The following is a 19,285-nucleotide window of genomic DNA, read 5'->3' as shown; positions in this document are numbered from 1 at the left end:
CCAACTGCGGTCTGACCAGCGCCCGATAGAGGGGAAGTATCACCTCCTTGGATCTATTCGTCATGCATCTGCTGATGCACGATAAAGTGCCATTGGCTTTTCTGATGGCTTCGTCACACTGCCGACTCATGTTCATCTTGGAGTCCACTAGGACTCCAAGATCCCTTTCCACTTCCTTGCCGCCCAGCAGGTCATTCCCTAGGCTGTAGGTGTGCTGGACATATTTCCTCCCTAGGTGCAACACTTTGCATTTCTCCTTGTTGAACTGCATTCCGTTGTTTTCTGCCCACTTGTCCAACCTGTCCAGGTCTGCTTGCAGCTGTTCCCTGCCGTTCGGCGTGTCCACTTCTCCCCATAGCTTTGTGTCATCCGGAAACTTGGACAGAGTACATTTCACTCCCTCGTCCAAGTTGCTGATGAAGACATTAAAGAGTATCGGTCCAAGGACCGAGTCCTGCGGGACCCCACTGCCCACACCCTTCCAGGTCGAAACCAACCCATCCACCATGAGTTCGAGTTTCTGTCAGGTTTAGCCAACTGGGCAATTAGTCTTGGCTGGGATGCTTGTTAGGACTCTGACACTAATGGGAGGTGCTTAAATATTACATTGTGGAGAGCAGGCTAAGAACCAGAATAGGACAGAAGCAAGGGACTTTTCATTTCCCTTATCCCTAAACGGGCTTTAATTGGACCTGGAGGTCTCCACACAGCTATTTCAGAGGTCTAAAGTTAGGACCTAAGTGGGCAGCATGGTTTTTCTTTCTCCAAAAGGAAGAGGAAAGCCCCCACAGGTCTGGAAACTGCATTCTGCAGGCTAGCATCAGCAGATGTCACACTGCCTCATATAGGACTTATCTCTTGCAAAAACTCTGAGGCTCCAAACTACTGCAAAACCTTCCAAACCCCAAGGCTAGGGACAGACATTCAAAAAGTCGGAGCCTGAATTGATTCAACCTTTGCAGGTTACTCTAACCTGCCTAGGTTAAACTGGTTTGTAACAGCACAGATGTCCCCCTTGGATTGAGAAAATGTGGGCACATGCCTGCAGTTGCTCAGGCCAGGAGCCCGGGGGCACTAGAGGATGCCCTCGATTGCAGAAGAGCTGTGATGGGGTGTGTGGCCAGTCGGGGCTGAACTGGCCAGAGGGGGGTTTAATTCCCCTCTCTGGCCAGTTCAGGGACCTGAGCTGGGTCTGCTGGGTATTTCCCTGTTCACTGCTGCAGTGGGGCCCGCTATGGCCACTGAGGCAGAGGGGACAGGGAGGGGGGTTATTCTCCCCTTTACCGAGGCAGAGGGGACAGGGAGGGGGGGTATTCTCCCCTTTAACCTGAACTGCGCCCAGGGGATCACAGCCAGGTCTGCCTGCCTTGACTGCCACTGCCACCTCTGAGTGGCAGAATAAGCCCCCTTCTGTCCCCTCCGCTGGACGGAGGGAGAATAACCCTAGTCCCTGCCCCCCCAAGGGGCCCTGCCGGCCAGCGTCTAGCCCCGCTAGGTTGGGGCTGGCTGGGGTGTGGGCTCCCCTGGCCAGCTCGGAGGTGCTGGTAGGCCCTGAGCCAGGCAGCCGCTACCACCACGCCCCCTGCCCTGTGCAGCACCCAGGGCTGCAGCTGCACAAGCAGCTGTGGGCTGGTCGGGGTGGGGGGGGGTGTTCTGTCCCCTGCTCCTGCTGCCATGGCTGTGCCATGCCACTCTGGGGTGGGGGTGGGGGGCGGGAAGCTTCTGTCCTGTGTGTGGAGGTCTGGCTCCAGCTCCCAGATGCCTTGGAAGGCAGAAGGTGCCTGGGTGGAAGGCTTCAGTCCAGGGGCTGCAACCAGAGCTCCACGCATGGGGCAGAAACCGCTGGGCTGAAGCTCCCCCCACTCCCATCCCCTACTGCCTCTCGGAGCGGCTCAGGAGCAGCAGGAACGGGTGGGCGAATAACCACTGCAGGCCATGGGATCTGGCTTCCTTCTGCCGGGTGCCTTCTGTCTTCCAAGGTGTCTAGGAGCTGGAGCCAGAGCTCCACATGCTGGGGAGAAGCTTCCTGCCCCCCCGAGCAGTGGTCCGTGACAGTGGCAGCTGGGGACAGAACAGCCCCCAGCCCTGACCATCCTGCAGGTGTGTGGGGTGGCGTGGAGTGAAGAGAGCCAGGTATTTTAGTGTGTTTAAGTCAGAGGTCCAGATATTTCCCAGATACTCAGCCTTGCAACTACAAATCACCCAGGCAATCCTGTTCACCTGCCTCAGCCATCTGGGCTCTGAGTGAAGGAAACTTACCTCCTCAACCCCCCAGGGAAACAGGATAGCAAATTATCTGATGGCCAAACAGCCCAAGACAATGGAGGAGGCCAGTTAGATTCACCCGACAGGATAAGTGAGTGTAGATGGGAATAAAAAGAACTGTTCTCTTGCTCATAGAATTGCTTGAGATAAGGGGAGCAGGTCTTGTTGCAGAGGGACTGCAGCAGGAAATGCGTTGGGAGGAGGACAAGAGAGATCTCGGCAGGGGATTGTGGTTAACATTTCCATTGGAAGGTGCACAGGACTAGATGCAACCTGTTATCACAGGACAGCCTGCTCTGCAGCCTGCTAGAATAGGGAGAACATTTTCAGAAGCAGCTTCATGACTGAGAAGCCTAACTCCCACTTTCAAAAGCTATTTAAGCACTTAGGAGCTGAAGATGTCCTGTGATGTATTGTGCATTAGCCATTATATATGGTACTGTTTCTTCAAATGAGGTTATGCTATGTGCCTCCCTAGGCACCATATTTTTTCTTTGGTTCTTGTTCAAAGCAAAGTTGCCAGCCATATAAGCTGTGTGGAGCACTCTCTTGTGAGCCAGTCTAATCTCTCCACCTCTGTGGAGCTACAAGATAAAACGGGGTGGGCAAAATGCGGCCCAGGGGCCGGATGCAGCCCCCCAGGCCATTCTATCCGCCCTGGGGGGCCCCTAAAAAATTTAGAAAATTAATATTTATCTGCCCCTGGCTGCCTGTCATGTGGCCCTCGATGGCTTGCCAAACCTCAGTAAGCGGCCCTCCTCCTGAAATAATTGCCCGCCCCTGAGATAAAACAAGGTTGGCTGACCTTCAGCCTTTAGTTCAGCTGACTTCAACTAATTCACTTTCCAGGACCTCAGTTTTCTATTCTGTGGGTGTGTCTTCACATCACCCTATGGCAACATAGCAACGTGCGTGCTACAGTGACATAGAGATCATGTGTGTCTACATGTGATCGCCAGCTACATTGGTGTAGCAGCGCGCTCCCTGGCTATGGCTGCAGCGACATAGCTGGGAAATTTACCCGGCTGCAGTGCACACAGTACAGTAACAGCCCATACGGCATTGTGTTTTAGTACTTCCAAAATAAAGTACCAAACACGGCTCCATAGCAACATCGCCATACGGCAACATGTAGATGCTTCCTGTAAAGTGCAGCCAAATGATACTTTTGCAAAGAGCTTTAAGATCTGCTGACAAAAAAATACTATCTGAGCTAGGTGATGGTTAGCATGTCAGTGTAATTTAGGTTTCCAAGCGTGCATTTGAAAACGAGAAGGGTGCTTTTGAAAATGGAGGTAGTTTGACTCCAAGTCAGTAGTGCAGACCGAGCCACCCTACAGTGGATCTCTGGGATGGATTGATCCCAGCTTCCTGGAACAACAGAATGATCTTCCCAATGATGAGGCCACAGGGCAGGATGGTGCTTTGCATATGCAATTCGCACCATGCCACGTGGCCCCCAATCCAGCCACTCTGGATCGCTCAGTCACTCCTCCCAGTAAGCAGAGTCCAAGGCATTTTGCTCAGGCAGAAGAGGCTCACCCAGAGGTCTCAGGCTGCACTTCCATTGCCAACACCCCCACAGGCAAACCCTTCCCTCAGGCCGGATGGGGATCATTTGGCACCTACCTGGTCGCAAGATGAGTTTGATTCTCTGGGGGGTCATTTGGGTGGCAACGGTGTCTCCAGAGCCAGTGTCACTGAGTGAGTCATTCTTTTCAACTTTGATGCTGCTGACTGGGAACTCGATGAAATCCAATTTGCAGCCATTTTGTAGGAGGTTCTCTTTCCAGTCACAGCGAGGAGTTCCCTGCCCTAAGTCCTGGGAGAGGAAGGTAGAGAGAGGTGTGAGGTTCTGAAGTAGCCAACTGGGGTTACACTTGGTGCCTTTGGGAGTGGGGCCATGACTCTCTGACACCTTATCACAGAGCCCAAGATTAAATGGATCACCTTTGGGCACTATACAGGAGCTCCGACCAGCGGAGGGAGGAGAGACAATCTTCAAAATAGATGGGTAATGAGTGCTCCTAGGACTGCTGTACCCATCTCACTGGCTTTCCCAGCTCATCACCCCCACCTACACAAAATGTCACCACTCCCTCTTATCAGGCCTGCGTGATCTCCACTTCCTTGGTGCCAAACTCCCTGTTCTCACTTCTAAGCCTCTTCCCCTGCTCTGGCTTTGTATCACCTGTTTTACGCCACCCTCATTCCCTTACAAACCTGTGCACCCAGCTAGCCACAGACCCACTGCTGACTTTGCCCATTATATCCAACACACCTGCAATGCCCTCCCTCATACTTTAGGCCTCACAGCATCTACCAGGTCCCTCCTCACTATGCACCATGCCCAGAAACAATTATTCCTCTTTAAACAGGTTTGAAAAGTCATCACATCTCTACCACTCATGAGGCTTGGATACCAAAGTGGCATGACCATGGGCTTGTCTGTACTGTGCCAGCAGTTGGTCCTGGGGCACGGGACAGCACTGAGCATACCCTGCCTATATTCTGATCACCCGAGTCCTCTGACAGACCCCGAAGCTGGATGTTTGCCAGTCAGGTTGCTCTGGCCTTGTCCCCCTTGCCCATTCTGTGATCTTCCAGAAACTGAAAGTTCAAGAGTGGGAGCTACACATGATCCTAAAGCAACCCCAGTGATGAACTTCTGATTCTTGGGTGGGCTGGGTGTGTTCAGCCCTGTCCTCCTCAGGACACATTGCTGCCAGGACAAAGACCAGCCCTGTAACTTCTGTACTTTTTTCCCCCTGAACCTTCCTGCCTGTGCCCTCCCTTGGTGTCCTGTGTGGTTTGACTGGGTTGCACTGTAAACTCTTTGGGGTCCACAGCTTCAGGCCTGGAGTCAGTTTCATTTGAACATACTCTTCCACACGAAAAAGCATCATTGACCTGTTTTACAGATAGGGAAGTTTAATATCTTTGACCCACAGCTCCTGCTCTTCTGCTTCAATGTTAGACATATGCTTGTCTGGGATTGTTTTGACAGGGATGACCCCGCCTTGAGCAAGGGGATGGACTAGACCTCCTGAGGTCCCTTTCAGCCCTGCTTTTCTATGATTCTGTAATAATATGCTGCATCTTTTTCATTTGCTCTTTGTCTATCCTGTTTCCTTAGGGTATAAGCCAGGGCTGGGAGAAAGTTGAACAAAGAGTTCTGTTCCATTTAAAGTTTTGGACCTACCAGTGAAGTCAGAAAAGTCAGGTGTTTGCTCAGTTCTACTCTGATCTCTACCAGGAAAGAACAGTTCCAGAAACACTTCCTTGGCTAGGGACAGACATTCAAAAAGCCTGAGCCTGAATTAATTCAATCTTTGCAGGTTAGTTTAACCTGGCTAGGCTAAATCACAGGAATGGCTGGTAAAGTCAGACTGGTGGGGCAGTGGAGCGTCCCATGGGAGCGGGGGTGAGGGAGGGTTTGCAGCCGGCCAGGAACAGGGTGGGGTTTGGGGGGGGGGGGGGGGGTGGTTGCGGTTGGCTGGGCACTCCAGCCGGTAGCGGGGAGGCTGCAAACCCCACCACTTCCAGCCAGCTGCAAACCCACCCCCCACTCCTCCCCCACTGCTGGCTGTCTGCAGATCCTCCCGCTACTCCTGTGGGACGCTCCACCGCCCCACCAGTCTGAGTTCACCATCCGCACCTACTGAATCACTTTGTAACTCCACAGACATCCCAGACATGCAGGCACATGCCTGCAGTGGCTCAGGATAGAAGCTGGGGGGTGCTAGAGCAGCTCACCCTTCCCTTGGACAGTACTGAGCTGAGGGGCGCGTGGCCAGGCCCCAGTGGGACCCTCTGATTAGTGCGGCAGGGAATTTATAACAGTATTTATCACCCCTAACTCAGTGTTTAACACCCCATTAAGAAAACAACAGAGGGACATTCCCAGCTACCTGTTGATTCTGCCTTTGTCCCAGCTGCCACAGCACGGACCGTATCCAGCATGTGGTTTGCTAGCTAATACACAGACACCTCTCAGCAAGGCAGAGGGGAGGGAGGAATTCCTGCTTAGCAGGGAGTGGTAAGGGGGCAGGGGGAAGCAGTCCCTCTCTGCTAGAGCTGCAGCCAGGGAGCAGAGGGGAGGGGCCAGACCTGCTGTGGAGCAGAGAGCCCCACCCAGCCCAGAGAGGATGCCGGGATGCTGGGGTGTCTGGTTTATCTTAAACCAGCAAGGGGTCTGGGACAGACATTGCATAAACCAGTTTGACCCAAATCTGTTAAGTGTGATATTACATTCAACCAGGTTTATCTCAAACTGGTTTCAGCCATTTTCAAACTGGTTTATGTGCACTGAACACCTGTTCTGTTACAGGTTTAAACCAGTTTCTGATCACTTAAACCGGTTGATGTGTAACTTCTGTCCCTAGCCCTTGTGGGACACAGACCTCAGGGACAGCAGGAAGAGGAAGCGAATACACAGCCCATGCTGGATACATGCCAGAGCACTATGCTCTAGCACCCCTGTCTTCTGGCCTGAGCCACTGCAGGTATGGCTGTATTTCCTGAAGCAAAAGTAAATGTCTGTCCAGTTGTTTCTCAGTTTAATCTCTGCAGTTTAAACTAACCTGCAAAGACTGAATTGATGCAGCCTCAGGCTTTTTGACTGTACATAGCCTGTGTATTTACAGCACTGATGACCCCCACTTTGATTGGGGGAAGAGGTGAAAGATTTGTGTTTACTCTTCTCTTTGCACATTTCAGTTAAGCAAAAATGAGAAAATAATTTTCTGTTTCAAAACCTGAAACTGTCAGTCAAGCAGTTTTAATAATAAATAACTGAGAAAATGGGGATGCCTTCAGCCCTGGGTGCTGCAGGAATCATGGAGGCCACATACTGAACTTGAGCCCCCACAAGTGCAGAGCATGGGCGGGGATGGGTGTTTCTTCACCCTGGGAAATGGAGATCCCCAAAGAGGGGGAATGAAACAATGGCTGACTTGCACAGAATGACAGGAAGCATGCACCTTTAAAATACCCATGAGGCTTCTGTATTTGCAGCAAATCATTACAGTAAATGATCTCCCTGTAAACAAGGAGTGAGTCCTGAAGCTGGAAGTGACCTTTGTTTCTCTGGCGCCTGTGTTGCCCAGATGGTGGATGGGAAATGCCAAAGCGCTTCTTGTTTGGAGAGTACATGCATGAAGCAGAAGGAACAAGTCCCCTCTGTGCACCTTTTGCTGGGGTCAGAATTTAGGCTGGTTTAGATTTTCAAAATGGGGTCAGCTTTCACTGAGGCACCAAACCACAGTGTGACCACAGTTTCAGCTGGGAGGGGGGATGCAAAGCTCCTTTGTAACCTGAAGGAGGTGTATAACCATGTCACTGAGTGGCTGGCCCACAAGACAACAGTCTACTCCTTCCTGCAAGCAAACGGAGTGCCTTCTTTATTCGCAGGGTACAGACTACAGTCCCTGCCACTGACTTGGTTTTCTGTGCATGCATGGTTAAGGCTTGTTATGCCTTGGTCATAGTTCATTACTCTGGCTTTAGTTTCCTGCCACTTTAGAGGCCATGGGATGGGGACAATCTCTTCACTGTTGGCAACTGTTCCCCAGATGAGTTTGACTCTGCTCTCCCTCTAGGAGCAGAGGAACTGCCTGACCAGACCAGACCAGGTTTCCCTCTTGAATAGTGGTCAGGAGCACTAGCTGCTTCTGAGAATGGTGAATGAAACCCTACAATTGGCAGTTATGGAAGAAACTGGTGCAGTGCAGCCTTCGCCCTGACCCCAGGGAACTAGAGATCCTGAAACATCAGGGTAAAAATCCCTCACTCTGGTAGGGTTAAGATGATGGCCTCTGGGAACACTCCTGGCTCCAGGAGCTCTGCAATATACTATCCATAGTGGACCTGCTGCTGGAACATGGAAGAGCCACAATTTGAACACTGACAGGCAGTGGAGCTAGAGCAGCCAAGTGGGCTCCTGTTCTGCTCTGGCTCTGATTTCCCTGGGTAAAGCAGGTACCAGTGTGCAAAGCCAGTAGCTTTGCATAAGGGAGGATTTGCAAAACCATGCAGAAAGAGCCTCTCTTTTGTCTTCCTTACAACTCCACCCTGCTCCACCAGAAACCCCATCTGAGCAAGAAACCAGACAGTTAACGGGACAGTCTGTCTTATTAAACAGAGTTCCTGTGTGAGAAAAACCCAGGCTAATCTCTTAACCCCAGTTTCCCCCAGGCTGGAGTTTGGGAGGAACAGCACCAAAAAAGGAGTGAAAGAGATGGAATAACAACATAATTACTGGAGAGGCCCAGTCTCCCATCAGGGACAGGAAATGGAAATGGTTAGCTCATTGTGAATCGTCAGCCCCCTGTTTCTTATCTTAGAAGGTTTCCTTGTTCTTCCCTCCCTCCTGGTTTCTAATCCGAAGGGGCAGGTGCTGTCAGATGCTCTGGGTCTGCTGAGACAAGGTTCCTTGGAAAGATAAATATTGAAAGTATTCCACCCCTGCCCCTACTACTGTGACACGGACTATCAGGGACAGATACAGTCCGTGTCTGTGGCTCCCTATAACTACTATGTCTCTGTGTCTCAGGGTAGAATTTCTATGAAGAACCCTCTACGTGGCTTCCCACTATATGTGTTTAGAGGAACAGAACATGCGTCTCGCTAAATCTAAAAACATATGAGCTGTGCAGGCCTAATTTTTTTTTGCAACAACTTTAGGCAGGTGAAGCTCCATTGATTTCTGTGGAGCAATTCCTGATGTAGAATGTTGTAAGTGAGGTCTGCTCCTGGCCCTGTATTTTTACAATGGGCTTTGGGACATCTCTGAGCAGAAAGTTTTCAAATATAGGATCCAAACATTCCCTGAGTTTGCGGTGGTTGGGTTCAGCCAGGCAGATTGGTTTGAGCTACGAACTTGGATCTGAAAGTCAAGGGATGAAGCTACTTTATCACTTTAATCCAATAAGTGGAAGAACATCAGTGGTATTCTCCTGTATAGAGGCCCCTGGTTCACAACCATTGTGGTCAGGCAAAGACGGGACCTTTAACACTCTGGCTGGGGATTGCACTCTGGGATTCTTGTAAATGGGCCTAAGTTGCTTGCCCCTTTCCCCACTGTAGCCAGTCCATGACTATCAGACAAATCTTTAGCAATACCCTTTGCCTTAGGGCTGACATTTGGATGTGGGCCTGGCCATCCTCCCTTCCTCCTGAGTTCACAGGGTAGAGAGGAAGCTTTTTTCCTGATGATGAAGGGGCAATTTCAAGTCTGTGCCCTTCCAATGAGATTCCTAGTGAATGCCTAAGGAAGCCCCTTTCCCATCCCTCTAGAAACACACTCCAACCAGGGCTCACAAGACTGTTGTCTGCATCTCAGGGCAAGCTGTGGGCTGGCATAGAACAGGGATGCCTCAGCACTGCTCACACCCCCCAGGCCCAGCCTGGTCCTGGCCACTGCAACTGGCAGGGCGTGGAGTTGCCACTGTCTCCAGGTAACTCATTTACAGCTGGTCAGCTGGGTATGAGTTCAGAACAGGGCTTGGACTCTAATCACTGGAGCAACAGTGAGGTACCTTAATTACCTTGTCCCCAACCTTCTTCAGTGCTGTCTCTTGAATTAAGACAACAGGTACAAGCAGGACCCTGACTTGGCAGGCAGCAAAAATGGGTTCTAACTCCAGCTTTGCTATGGGGCATTTGTGAGCATGTTGCTTCCCCTCTCTGCTCCTTAGTTTTCCCACCTGTGAAATGAAGATAATCATTCTGCACTGCAGAGGTCTGTTATTTGTTATCTAGCAACTAAAGGGTGAGGTTCAGGCAACCAGGGAACTAGGATCCTCTGCTGAGCTTTTAGAAAAAAAACATTCCTGACCCAGGCGGCTGGTTCATGCAGCAGACACCCCACACTCGAGGGGCATCCTCCCCCTAGTCTGATGCACTTGCACAGCTGTTGAACCAAGCCGGGGGAGGGATGGTTCAACCTGCCTCCTGTCAGCAATTCATTTACATCTTGAAACCAGAGGTTTTCAAACCTTTTGATCACTGCATGCAAATGTTACGAATGGTTATTAAGTCATCCATCCCTTTGTTAAATCCAGCTGCAGTCTCTGACTTGCTTCAATTGGGGATTGCCTGGGCAAAGCAGAGCTTTCTCTGCCTGTTTCCTTGTGCAGGTCCCTGCCCTTTTCTTTCCTGACCTGCTCTCTTGTTTTCATAGGATTTCCACAGAGCAGGATGACCTCCCTGAGGGAGGGTTACAAGAAAGTGTAACAGGCACATGCTTTTGTGGATTAATCTAAAACACGGCAATAGACATTAATAATCAAGCCCAGGTCACAGCCTGTCTCTGTGGCCTGAAGGATATTTATGGTCCGATTCTGCAAACGTTATGAAAGCAGAGAAGCTCTTTGTAATACTTAACTCGGTAGGGCTGCTCACTGGGCAGCATGGCTCCTTGCTGTAACAGTGGCAGAATCCCTCTTCAGCTCTGGTACAAAGCCAGGACTGAATGGAAATGATTGAGGATCATGGCTTGTAATACAAATGCTGGGACTAGAACTAATTGTAGCGAGAGGGGAAATATAAAGAAGGGCACTGTCCCTTTAAATAGAGTAGGATGCAGGCCTGGGGACCCAAGGCGGGGAAAAAACTCATTTGCTAAATTAAGACAATTCAGCCCAGATGTTGGGAAACCTTGCGTGGTTGAGCAGGGCTTGCAGAGTCTGAGGTTCTGGGGGCTGGCTGCTGGCAGTGGTACAGCTCCTTTGCTAATTGCCATGTCAGTACGTAAACACAGCCCTGAGTGGGTGCGGAAAATATTTCCTTTTTTGGAAGTTTTTGCTGGATCTGGGGAAAGAGCTCTCAACCCCCGCAGCAGCCTCAGACAGCTAGCTACCCCGCTTCAGATCCTGGGAGGGGGAGAGAGATTCCATCAGAGCCTGTTACAGCCCATTTCCTACTCTGCACCAGAACCTAGGGCTGGTCTGGCTGTCACGCGCCAGAGAGAAGTGCCTCATCATATCATTTCAAGCATCTCCGAGCTTCACTTATCCTGAATAAGGGTGCAGACCTGACCAGCTGCAGCACTGTCAGAGGGGAGTTGCTAATGGCAGCGCACACAGGATGCATCAGTGTATGCCCTTCCCTCCTACAAAGACTCACGTGATCCCTTTCTAGCACACGTGCACATGCATTCTGACACGTACAACATGGGCGGAGGTGTGCACACATACTTCCTCACAACCCATGTAGCAGCAGGCTACTGGAACCAGAAGCCTTTAACACCTAAGGATAGCCTTGCCCTGTGTCTGACTAGGTGGGGACCAGTGGAAACTTAGGATGCCAATGAATGGAAAGCAAGAAATGGTTCTTTCTACTTCACCCTCTGCCTTTCCTTGCAAGTTAATACCAGCCTGACATCAACACTATACGGGTGTCACCACTATAGGGGTGGTGAGCCACAACCTACAGGCTGAAGAGGTTCAAAGACTGGGGCCAGATTTTCAAAGATTCATTACCCACAACTAGACCAGATTTTCAAAAGAGCTCAAGCTGTACAGGTATGCCTCAATATTCAAATGTGCTAATGCTCCAGTAGGGTTTGGCAGGTGATCAAAACTTCATGCAAACCTTGCCTCTTGTGGTGTCCCGAGTTGGGCATTTAAAATCCCAGGGCTCCAAAAAGGTTTAAAACCCTGGCACTGGTGTCTTTTTATTAACACTTTTTTTTCCACTAAAACACCTTTTTTGGAGTTAAAAACATTCCAGAGAACTCTCCTTTAGATTTGAGGGTTTTTTTCTTGGAAAACGAAACAAATGTTTTATGTCAATTTTTTTTTTAACTTTTGGTTTTCAGAAAAACTGGAAAGTTACCGAAACCCAATGTTTTAAAAGCAGAAGTTGTTTTTTTTAATGCTGAAATTATCACTGTTTCCTTTCATCAAAATACTGACAGAAATTGCTGGAAATTTGGGAAAAAAAATATTTTTCAACTAACTGCCCTCCCAAAACCAACCCCCCCTCTCCCTCCCCCAGCCCAACAACAAATAACTGGAACTTGTTAACCAGTTCTACTCAGCTCCTCTGTAAAACACCGAAATATGGACCAGATATTCATAGGAATTGCCTGTCTGACCAGGACCCCAAGTCCATCCAGACCAGTACCCTGTCTCCAAAAGGCCAATCCTTGTAGTGGGGGAGGTTTTAGGGAAACTTATGTCAGGGCTTTTGCTGGTCACCACCTGCGGCCAGGAAGATTTTTTTCCCCCTGGGCTTCTGGTTTGTTTTGAATTTTTTTGTCATTGCCTTAGGCACTGGGATGCCTGCCAGGGCTAAGGCTGTTTTGTTTTGTTTTTTACTGGAATAAACTGATGCTCCTGCTGGTACTTAAAAAACCCAAAGGGTTTTGCTTTTCTGCTTAGAGTCATACTGATCACCACATTTGGATCAGTAATTCACTTACTGAGTTTTGGCAAGTCATCGAGGGCCGCATGACAGGCAGCCAGGGGCAGATAAATATTAATTTTCTAATTTTTTTAGGGGACCCGTGGGACGGATATAATGGCCTGACAGGCTGCATTTTGCCCAACGCTTCCTTAGAGGAAGGGTTTAGAACCTGCTGTTATAGATGCGTATGATCTTTTCCACCTTTCCATGAGTTCCTCTATATAGAAGTCTCACCCTCGTTGAGAATAGTTAGCTCTTGGCTGAAGCCCTCAAGCCCTCAAGCTCCCAGTCCTGCTAACTGCCTCTACACTGGATTGGCATCTTTTCCATGTGGGCCCTCCACTAGGATATTCCTGGCCAGAGAATTGAAAGAACTTGGCACCCAACCATATTGTTACACGATCGCAGTGACACCAGTAGCAGAGATGGGGTCAGATAGGCTCTGGATTCAAGTCAAAGGGCTGGTTTAATTTATCATTATGACCAGTAGCAGCCATGGAAGGAACTAACAGGTTAGAATAAAATGCTGAGCCCTTCAAGGCCTTTACCTCCTGGAAGCACCATGCACACCCTGGGCTGACAGCCAGGCACTGCTTGCAGGAGCTCACTCCGCGAGTGGTACAGATGTTGCTTCCTAGAAGAGAGAGAGACCAAAAGAGCAATTACAGCCTGTCACAGTGTGGCACCCCTGACAGCTAAATGCCAACTGGTAATGCAGAGAGGCTACTTCCCAACATGTGCTGGGTCTGCTGGAGTGAGGTCTGCACTGGTCAGAGCCTGAGCACTAGAACACGCTGAAATGCACTGCAATATGTATGGTGGTATGCACCAGCTCAGATCAAGGTCCATATGCACAGTATGAGACAGCCCCTACTTAGAAAAGTTTTGTCTAAGCAGCCCAAGGGAAGAAATGGGATGGAGGCAGAGACAAGAAATGATATGCCAGCCAAGAGCAGAGCCCAGTCTCGTCTACCCTCTCCAGGAGCTCCCTTCTCTGAACTATGCTGCTTGGTTCTGCCTCAGGCTTACTTGCTTCTATGAAAACCCTACCAAGGCCTTGTCAGGTGTCACCACCCTGCAGCTTTCTGATCATAATGTATTGGGACAAGGAAGAAGAAGAAACTGTCAAAAGATCTATGGTCTGGTATTCAAAAGAGAGACTCATTATCAGCACCTCTGGGACAGAGCCTACTGAACACAAACCCATATAGGAAGGCAGCGGTCCTTTTGCATGAAGACACAGGCTGTAGATTCAGGGGTGGGGGGCAGTGTGCAGTGGTAAACTGCATACCTTTTGGTTCCTGGTCCGCTCAAAAGTTTAAAACCAATTGCCTGGCAGTGGCAGCACAGCAGCATTAATCTCCTTTTAATGGTCTTTAATAGTTTTACTAATCAAGCTATGCTTTCTTATGCAGGTCTGCTGTCTGTTAGCTGCTCCTGAAAGTATAGCTCTTATTTCAAATTCCTTCAAACTGTTTTAAATTCTAGCTAGAAATATTAACTCAAGTGTGAAACTATCAATTCAGGTGAACATTAACTCAGGTAAACAATAGCTCAGGTATGAAAATAACATTCAGTGAAACACTGGATGCATTGTCAAAATGCTCAAGAAGGTTAGAGGAATCAAAACTCATGGAAGAAGTGATATCTTTTATTAGACCAACTAGATATTTGCAAACAAAGTATTTTATTTCTTTGCAAGCTTTCGGGCTCACATACCCTTCATCAGGCATAGGAGAGAACAGAGATTGTAAAAGTTCTCCTAGGTAGAAATGGAAACTCATATTTCACAGGAGAGCTGAAGGTGTGGTAAAATCAAGAAGGCTACACTTTGTTTTATGAATCTGAAAAAGATTCTAAGGACTACAGAACAAATCAATACAATCTTTTGATTATTTTTCCTACTTTGTTGTGTTTTTATACATAGCATGATAAAGCAAATGAATGCACAATCCAATATTTTTTTCTTTTCCTTCAATCTTAAACTGAATAATATAACTCTAGGCTCCTAGCATGTTAATAAACCTGTTAGTTTTTTTTTTAACTGGAGAAAAATGGGTGTTGTGTTATATGTGATGCACAACACCATCTTCACCCCACTTTTCAAAATCCTAGATCCATCCATTTGACGTCATCCCCCTGCTGATTTCCTGCCCCTTGGGCAGGGGGCTGGACTCGATGATCTTCCGAGGTCCCTTCCAGCCCTAGTATCTATGAATCTATGAAGTCATAACTAAGAAGGTGAACGGCAAGGTCCCAAGCCACTGCACACAGTCTGGCTTGTGTCACCAGTGGTCCAATTGTCTGTGATGCATAAGCCATCACTGAGGGTGTAAGCAGGCAGCTAAGAGCAGACTGGGGCAAAATGCAAAGCCATCATGGAGGAATCTGGAAGAGAGACAGGAGAGAAAGCCAAGTGAGGCCAGCTACATACATCAGCTATACACTGGGGCTGCCCGCAAACAACAGGACTGGGAGAACTTGAAAGATGGAACCTAGTGGGTAGTAGGAAAAGCAAGTGCCACCAATAGCTTAGGATCAGAGGCAAATTCCTACCATTCTAAGGTTCAATGCAATTTTGGGACAAGGTGCTTGGTGCCAATAATGGATCAGGTAGCTTCACTGTGCAGCAGGGAGAGTGAGGCTTAAGATGAAGAATGCTGATACGGGCAATTTTGTCCCAGTGAGGAATGACCCATGCACTGCTAGGGCTCCTTGCTTCCCATCTACCCACATTTGTTTATTTATTTATGCTTGGCTGAGCATCAAAAATGCATTCTTGTCACAGAGCCCTCTCTGCCCAGTGGTACAGTGTGACTCTGTAGGCAGCCACCCCCTCCTCTCCTAGCTACCCAGTGACCTCTGCACAGTGCAGGAGACTGGCATTCATTTCTTCATTCCTCAGGCAATGCCACCTCCTCCCCCCCTTCGGTTTGTATTACAAGGTTTTATGGTACAAGCCACACCAGTGCCTCTTGAGACAGGGAAGCCTGCCAGCCCCACATCTCACTAGGGAATCTTTTCTACATGTGTCTTGTGCTCTGATCCCTAGACTCCAAACTTCACACATCGCCCTGTTGGTCTACAGATGCCATGGCAAGGGGCAATACACTGCTCCTCTCTCATATGAGAGCTCACATGTTCCCACCTGGCCCACCTCTCTGCAAAGGGCTGTGCAGAAGCCCAGGCAGGAGCCCCAGAACAATCTTATGCTAGGCTGCTAGGACCAGATGCCAACTCCCCAGTGCACCTTTTCTCTTTCAGAGTCAGTTAACAACTACGCTTTATCTTATTCACCAGGTAGGTCAATGATTAACTATCCCCTTTCTCTTCTTGCCTGCAGTCCCTTAAACACCCGCTTATCAACAGGTAACAAGCCATGGAAAGGTTGGCAACCCCAAGGGCCCCCTCCTCTTTAAGGAGACTTGGGCCCCCCTCAAACACAAACAATGCCCACGTCTCCATCTCCCTCTACTGCGTGCAGTCAGTTACTTCAATGAAAAGTGGATGAAGACTCCCCTAGTTTGGAATAGGAGAAGTTTACACCTTCTTTGTGTGAATGACTGAATAAAGAGCAGAGCAGGGGAGAATCAGGTCTGCATACATGCATCAGGGGCCAGATGTTCAGCTGGTGTAAACCGATGTGCAGGGATCCCTGTTTTCTCTGATAACCCCCTCCCCGCTCTCAATGTTTGGATTAAAAAAAAGTAACTCCAAATCCACATTTTTTCATAATCAAATGAAACACTACTATGTGTATATAAATATATTAGTGGCATTTAATTTTAATCACAGAAAAATGTGGACCTGGGGTTACTTTTTGTAATCTGAAAATTGGGTTGTTTTTTTTTTTTAATTGGAGAAAACTAGGATCCCTGCTGATGTAGCTCCACTGACTTCAGTGATGTGGATCAGCTGGAAACTCCAGCTAACGCATGCAGGCAGTAACTGTGACTGGCAGGTCTGGATAACTACAGGCATGCTAGGAAACTGGGAGGACACATCCCAAGGCAGACTGCCTCACTGCTTTTTCCCCCTTGCTCCGTCCAGCTCTGAAGGGAGTGAGTGCCTCTTGTGTTTCCATGCAGCTGGCTGCCTCCCAGCTGAACATGGAATTTGACAATTTTCCAAGGAGTTAAATCCCCAGACTGAAAGCACAGATCATGCTTCCTGGGTGCTCTGAAATTACTTCGCTGCTCTCAGAGGCTTTCAGTGCATCGGGCCAGGAATTCCTAGGAGGTCTCTAGGATAAGGAACAATGTTGGAGAGCTTCCTTGGCCATGTCTGCATGGCACAGTTGTGCCCTCCAGCTCACCACACTGCTCTGGGCAGGCTGCCTCCTAAACCAGCAGCAGGGTGGCCACATTCACACAACACTGTGGGTACACTAATTAGTACTGTTGAATGACAGTACCCACTAGTCTGCCTCTGCGCTAATTAGCCCTTTACCAGTGGTGCTGAACAGACCCAGGCCTGAGAATATCCGAGCTGTTGCAGCAGCCTAGAGCACTGGGTCCTCCAGCCGAGGACACTTGCTTATGCCAGTTACCTAACCCATAAAGAACAAACCCAGGCAGGGGAGAGTAGTAGGGAGACTACAGCTCCTGACTTTGGCCTTGCTGGGCAGCTGCAAACTCCTTCCTGTAGACAGACAAGACTGCCATTGGCTGGAATTGGCGCTGGTGCTTCTGGCCTCTGGTTCAAGCCTTGGGGAACTTAACTGCACCAGGAATGATGCCTACGGCTGAGAACAGAGCACAGTGAGGCCAGCACTGAAGGGTTTAGCTGCAAGCACAGGCAGGCCAAGCCTGGGCTCATCTTTCCAAAGATCCTGGTGCTGAACTGCATGTTGCTAGGCTAGGCATATTAGTCCCCAGGAGTGCTAAGGCACATGTGGCTCCACTAGTGTTAGCCATGCTGGGAACTCCACACCAGTCATTTTGGCTCTGGGCTGGATGAGGCAGCAGTTAAAATGGCAGCAGCAGCCTCTGTACATTAGAGCTGTAGCTGCTGCTATGGCTGGAGCTGGACGTGTGCTTGCAAGGGTAGGACACATGCAAAGTTCTTGCAGTGTAGGCAAGGCCTTGAGACCAGTTCAGCTGTGCTTTTGCCAAGACAGTTTTCAGTAGTGGATACAGTGTTATCATACCAGCATGAGGCTGTCATTCATTCTGTGTCACAGGTTCTCAATACCACCTAGCTATGCCTTCCGCTTCCTCTCCTGTGTCTCTTCCTCTTCACTGAGCCTTTGGGTCATCAGTACTTATAACACGTTTGTAATTGGCCTTGGGATCCTTAGATGGGAAGAACTGTGAATGTAAATTGCTATTATTACTATAATCCATCTGGTTGGGATTATGTTGCTATTGCTCTGTGGAAACCTGGTAGGATTTGCCTGGCTGGAGCAGCTGTGTCTACATGTGTGTGAGGTTCCTGTTACACAAATTCTTCCAGCTGGGGACCTCTTGGTGACTACCCCAGCTACTTCCAATCCACCTTGATTTTCTTAGTATCTACTCTCACTCTGAAGGACATTTCCATGCAGTTTTCATGAACCTGCACCTTCAAGGAATGAGATATGTGCTTTTGTACAGTTTGTACAGCACCTGGCACAACAGGGTCCCATTTCATGTGGGGCCCCTCGATGCTATAATTAATTGAAACAATGCTAATTGGGGCAAGAAGTGAGGCGCTGAGTGCCTGGGTCCTGTTATGGGGAAAAAAGAAAGTGAAATGAGGCAGTGGTACTTGGCACAAGGCCTTCTCTCTTGGCACCAGTGAAAGATCAGTTGGGCATAGCTTGATAGTTTATATTCCAGCCCTGTTCCTTACCCATATATGTGGAAGATCTTGCTGAGACAGAAGAAAGACTTGAAGGCTCCCACCCTAAAGCAGGACTCTCCGCCCCAGCGTGCCTTTCTGCCCTGCAGTGTCCCTGCTCTGCTCTAGATGGCAGAGAAATTGCCAGTGTTTTACAGAACTTGCTAAGGAGAAAGCAAGGAAAATTAATATAACGCAGAGAAAGGAAGTGGTGAAACGATAATTTGTGGCCGGATGTTGCTACACCTTCCCCCAGACACCTTGGATGGTTCTGGCAGCATGTTTGGGCTTTTCTACTGAGCATCAAAGCAATCCAAACGGGAAGGAGTCCTTTGAGCCTACCCTGTTTGTCTCATGGCCGGTTTCCATAGGACTGCACCAACAATCTAAAAACATACTGCGCTCCAGTCACGATCAAGTTCAGAATAGGCTTTCATTTGCTAGGATGCTCAGAGCTTAAAGGAAGACTTACTGTAGCCAAAAGAAAAATGCGGGCATTAGGCAGTGCCCATTTCAGTTATGCATGCAGAGCAAAGGCTCTCTGTGCTGAGCACTGTAAAGCTCAGCCCCCAGCTCCTCCCAGTACAGCACTCATTAAGGGGTGAATTTTCCAAAGAATGGTGCATGGTTTGTGCTGGGGGCAGGGGGGAAATGTTGCTCGCTGCCCTGTGACTTGTACCCCTACTGCTAACTCCAGTACCCAGGGAGTATGAGGGCTGCCACATGAGACCATTCTGATACTGTAGTTTTTTCTGGGCCCTAAGCTGGGCAAGTGTCCATCTGAACTGAG

At 49.1% G+C, this 19,285-nt stretch overlaps 1 protein-coding gene across 2 annotated transcripts in view; it reads right to left on the bottom strand.

Annotated features, from left to right (window-relative positions):
- Nucleotides 1–19,285, bottom strand: part of ITGB3 (integrin subunit beta 3) — a 59,892-nt gene that overhangs the window by 26,770 nt on the left and 13,837 nt on the right. Inside the window, exons 2-3 of one of the 2 annotated variants that reach the window (XM_006017823.3) lie at nt 13,224–13,309; nt 3,895–4,087 (exon numbers count right to left, since the gene is read on the bottom strand). In XM_006017823.3, coding sequence (XP_006017885.1) covers nt 3,895–4,087; nt 13,224–13,309 — 279 coding nt within the window. The remainder of the gene's footprint in view (nt 1–3,894; nt 4,088–13,223; nt 13,310–19,285) is intronic. The other variant, XM_025196863.1, reaches the window with a different exon arrangement.

The sequence above is a fragment of the Alligator sinensis genome, unplaced genomic scaffold, assembly GCF_000455745.1.
Source record: "Alligator sinensis unplaced genomic scaffold, ASM45574v1 scaffold444_1, whole genome shotgun sequence".
NCBI classification, from domain to species: Eukaryota; Metazoa; Chordata; order Crocodylia; family Alligatoridae; genus Alligator; species Alligator sinensis.
Note: the sequence above shows the minus strand (reverse complement) of the source record. Positions and strands in the feature narration are given on the sequence as shown.